This window comes from Penaeus monodon, chromosome 1 (genome assembly GCF_015228065.2).
Source record: "Penaeus monodon isolate SGIC_2016 chromosome 1, NSTDA_Pmon_1, whole genome shotgun sequence".
NCBI classification, from domain to species: Eukaryota; Metazoa; Arthropoda; class Malacostraca; order Decapoda; family Penaeidae; genus Penaeus; species Penaeus monodon.
Window position 1 is genome coordinate 60,696,971 of NC_051386.1, and position 5,000 is coordinate 60,701,970.

Genomic DNA, 5,000 nt, shown 5'->3' on the forward strand with positions numbered 1-5,000 from the left:
CACGAGAGACGTAAGCCACGTGGAAGGGGTCTGTGCCTGCGAAAGAAGGGGAGGTGATAGAAATTTTTCTTTTTCTTTTCTTTTCTTTTTTTTCTTTTATGTCTTTTATTATTTTTTTTTCTTTGCTTTTGTCTCTCTTTTTTCATTTTTTTTCAATGCGAGGGATTTCCGTGATAATGATAAAGGTGTTGTTGATAGTGTTATAATTACTATTGGAATTTATTTATCCGTTATTATTATAGTCATTATCATCATTATTGTTATTATTATTATATTATATTATTATTATTATTATTAATATTATTATTATTATTCATTATCATTATTCATTATCATTATTATCATCATCATCATTATTATCAATGTTTATTATGTAGAGGAGGCGGAAGAAGAGGAGGAGGAGGAGGAGGAGGAGGAGGAGGAGGAGGAGGAGGAGGAGGAGGAGGAGGAGGAGGAGGAGGAGGAGGAGGAATAGAAATAGAAAGAGATGGAGGAGAAGGGTGAAGAGGAGGAAGAGAAGAAGAAAAAGAAGTAGAAGAAGAAAAAGGAGAAGACGAAGAAAGAAAAATAAATGGAAAGGGAAAAGAAAGGCGGATAAAAAAAAGAAGAAAAAAAATAATAAGAAGACGAAAGAAGAAGAAGAAGAAGAAGAAGGAGAAGAAGAAGTAGTAGAATAAGAAAGAGAAAAGTGGAAGGAAAAGGAGATGGGGAAGGAAGAGAAACAGAAATAGGAGATGGAGGAGAAGGGTGAACGGGAGGAAGAGATGAAGAAAAAGAAGGAAGAGGAGAAAAAAAAATAAACGGAAAAGAAAAAAAAAAGACAGATAAAAATGAAGAAGCAAAAACAACAACAACCACAAAAATGGAGAATGTAAGAGTGAGAGAGAGAAAAAAAAAAGTATAAACAAACGAAATCTGACATTTCCGGGGCCTATAACCTCGCGTCGCGCTGCCGGGTTTGGCGTCCACAGCGTCCGCCACATATGGGATCCAATTCCGTATACTTTGTACCCGGAACCTATGAATACATAACGGCCGTCTCTCTCCAATGTCCATATTCGCGATCACTTGTGTTAATTTATTCTCTAGGGAATATCTTCAGTATCTTAGCGGTTTTTTGTTTATATTTTGTAAGTATATTTTATAAGTACGATTCTTGAAACTTCGTATATACTTGTCATGGGCGTGTCGTCTGTTAATCCTTTATGGAAGCAGGAAGTGTTCGGTTTTGTCGTGTTTTCTTATTCAAAAAAAAAAAAAAAATACATAAGGATTTTACGATGAAAAAAAAAAGGTCCACAGTTCCAGATGCGTTAAAAAAATCGGTTTAATATGTTACTTTTTTTTTTTCTAATGATTAAAGATTATATATATATATATATATATATATATATATATATATATATATAAAGAATGTTGTGTTAGGCCTATAGATGTTTTCACTTTGCAGTTTATAGGATGGCGCATAACTTTCTACTTTCGTTTCATAATCATAAATATACATAAGAGCAGGTTTTAGTGTTTGATTTTTAAACTATAGACAAATGTTATATTATATTCCATTATATATACTTATGTTCATGTATAAACATAAACATCAGTTAAAAAAGTGGTTTTAGTCTTATTCCAGTATATAAGAAGTGTTCCCTCTTTCTCTCTCTCATTCTCTCTTTCTTTCTCTTTCTCTTTCTCTCTCTCATTCCTCTCCTCCCTCCCCCCCTCCCCCACCTCTAATCCCCAATTCCCCACTTTATCACTAAGTTCCACTTGTTGCGACGTTCTTATTGGTTGCTTTAATACCAAAGGATTGCGTTGAGGTATTTACCGGAGTTGTGGTATTGTGGTAATGCTAATTACTATTAATACTACTATTTCTACTACTACCAAATTACTACTATTACTACTACTACCAATACCACCACCAGCACTACTACTATTATTTCTACTATTACTACTACTACTACTACCACTTCCACCACCAGCACTAATACTATTATTTCTACTACTACTACTACTACAACTACTACTACTACTACCACTACCACTACCAATACCACCACCATTACTACTACTACTACTATTTCTACCACTACTACTACTACTACTACCACTACCACCGTTACTACTACTATTACTTCTACTACTGCAACATTTTACATTGTTTCTTAACTTAGTGGCAAACCTGTTAGTTCCGAGTAAAAAGAAATAGGAAATCGAGCCGATGAAAGAAAGGGAGAAAGGGAAATTGATAAAAAAAGGAAAAAAAACAAAGTGATAAGATAACAGGTATGATGATAACGAACGATTACCATCATGAGAATATATACAAATTATATATAATAAATATATATTCAAAAAATTAAAACCGCTGACATTATCGTTGTGAATGGTGAAAAGATAATTGATAACTGATAATAACGATAATGATAAGGAAAACGTTAATGAAATATAAGTGATGATGGAGATAACAGGATTGCTAAAAATAATAACATTAATGATAATGAGATAATAGTGATAATGATAGTAAAATAGTGAATGGGTGAAAACTATGATAAGACAAGTAATGACAATGAATATAACCAAATAAATTATAATAAACAGGTGATAACAATGATAATAAAAATAACCCATTTAAACAGCAGCACACAATCACCATTTTCACAATCACCAGAATCAGAATGAAGACGATGATTGTCACTATCATCACAAAACTATCGGCTATTTTTTTCCTATCACTTTTTTTTTCTATCTATCTCGTTATTTTCTTCTATCTCTCGTTTATTTTCCCGACGTCTGATATCGCGCCGGCTTTTCAACACGTTGGCGGCAGCGAAGTGAACCAGGGGGGAGGGGGGGGGGAGGTTGAGACTCATGAATGTCAAAACACTATATTTATTGCTAATGATTGCGGCGGTATTTTTTTTTTATTTTTTTTTTTTTATTTTTTTTTAGTTCAAATGTCTAAATCTGTTGTCTCGTCTTTTAAAACTATTTAATTCTACCTATGAGTTAAAAATATAAAAATGCAAAGATTTACAGATATGATCCCTCTATAAGCTTGGTGACGCCAACACGTGCCCATTGAGTGAGTAAATGCAGACGGGTGATTCACTCAATAATCATTCGTCGATTGTAATTTTTTTTTCCCAAGATGACGGAACGTGTATATATATTATAAAGTCTGAGAACATTTTCGTCGGTATTCTTATTTTTCTGATAAACTACCATGCACGGAATACAAAAAAAAAAAAAAAAGAATGGATCGGTACACATATATTCATAAAACATACTTCATCACGCTCACACACGTATAAAATCTTCCTTCTTCCCTTGTCACTTCTCATTCTCCACACACACACCTTTCCTTCCCCCACCTTATACTTGCACAACACCTAATCATTCGATTATTCATAACACGGAGACTAAATAAGACACTTACGAGTCAGCACACGCAGAGGGTCCAACGTACGGAGAGAATCACAAATGGCGCTAAAAATAGAATGAGAGAAGGAGAGAGAGAGAGAGAGCGAGGGAAAAAAAACCGCGAAGTCAGTGACAGTGCGTCTCGTGGCAGGAGCTAAGTGTTCAACGTTACTCCCCGGCGCCTCGACCCTGCCCATACTGCGGACGAGAGAACCATGCCAAAGCGTCGCCAGCTAGGCACCTTCTCTCCCCTCCCCCTCCCCCCTCCTCGTCCCCCTGGCCTCGACCTTCTACCTCTCCCCCCCTTCCCTTCCTCTCCCCCCCTTCCCTTCCTCACCCCCCCTCCCCCCGGTTCCCCTACCTAGGTTCCCTGCCAGCCCGACCTTCTCAACGGGGGTTCGCAAGCCTTACCCTTTACCGTTTTCTGGCTCCTGAGTCTTTTTTTTCTCATTTTTATTTATTATTATTATTTTTTTTGTGTATCTAATCCTGTTCTTTTTCCTTGTTCTGATATTTATAGATAAAAAAAATAAAGTGCTGGCCTTTTTTTTGTCTTCCCTTTTTTTTACATATTAATTTTTTGTTGTCATGCGTAGCTGCTAATTAATCACCTTTCCTTACCGAGAAGAGGCATCGATTCATCATCCTATCTAGCTACAGCAACCCCCTCCCCCCCTTGTTACTATGGCGGAAACACATCAGCTCATATGATTAACTAGTAGTCTTATTTATCTACTTATTTATTCATTTATCAATTTATTTTATTTACGGAGAAGGGTCAGTACAAACACACGCAATGCAGAGTCGATAACACATATGCATCTACTTCCGTATCTAACGTGGAAATATGTGGACATATATATATATATATATATATGTGTATGTGTGTGTGTTAAGAGATATGATATATTTTGTGTGTGTGTGTGTGTGTGTGTATGTGTGTGTGTGTGTGTGTGTGTGTGTGTGTGTGTGTGTGTGTGTGTGTGTGTGTGTGTGTGTGTGTGTGTGTGTGTGTGTGTGTGTGGGTGTGTGTGTGTGTGTGTGTGTGTGCGATTTTTTTTTCGGCTATCACAGGTGACGATCAGCTGTACGTAGACCCCTGTGGCAAAGGGAAGGGAGTGGCTGACACAGGAGAGATCAGAGAGAGACTGGAATTCCAACTGGGTTGTTGATTTGAAATATATTGCATTCTTTTTTTTTTACTATTTTTAAAGCGTTTCAAGCCACAGCCACCTTCTAAGGTTGGTGAACGAGTACTGCTGCTACCAGTACCTCTTTTGATAGAGATTATTAATGTGATGTTTGATCATTAAATTCCTTCTAGTACGGTTTAGCTATGAAACAAGTTACGGGACGAAACCCTTATTTTCACTCGGCAAGAGTCGAGTAATGCTCAATTTCGATCAGTTCCTTTAAGTTTCGTCCATTTACTACGAGTTTTCCGTGCACAAAGCGAGGGGGTCCTGAACGATAACTAGGCCTATCGGACACGAACGAAAATGTAAACTATGGGGTTGCTACCTCTGCTCACAACTCGGACCAAATCTTCAACTTGAAAAACGGGTAACGACGCTTAA

The 5,000-nt window shown here is 36.7% G+C and overlaps 1 protein-coding gene across 10 annotated transcripts in view; it reads right to left on the reverse strand.

The window, feature by feature from the left end:
- Positions 1 to 5,000, reverse strand: part of LOC119575265 (glutaminase kidney isoform, mitochondrial-like) — a 40,986-nt gene that overhangs the window by 28,751 nt on the left and 7,235 nt on the right. For 8 of the 10 annotated variants that reach the window (XM_037922806.1, XM_037922830.1, XM_037922796.1 and 5 more), the window contains one exon: positions 1 to 36. This exon is cut by the window's left edge and continues 204 nt beyond it. In XM_037922806.1, coding sequence (XP_037778734.1) covers positions 1 to 36 — 36 coding nt within the window. Of the gene's footprint in view, positions 37 to 3,439; positions 3,641 to 5,000 lie in introns of those variants that run through there. The other 2 variants (XM_037922847.1, XM_037922815.1) reach the window with 2 other exon arrangements.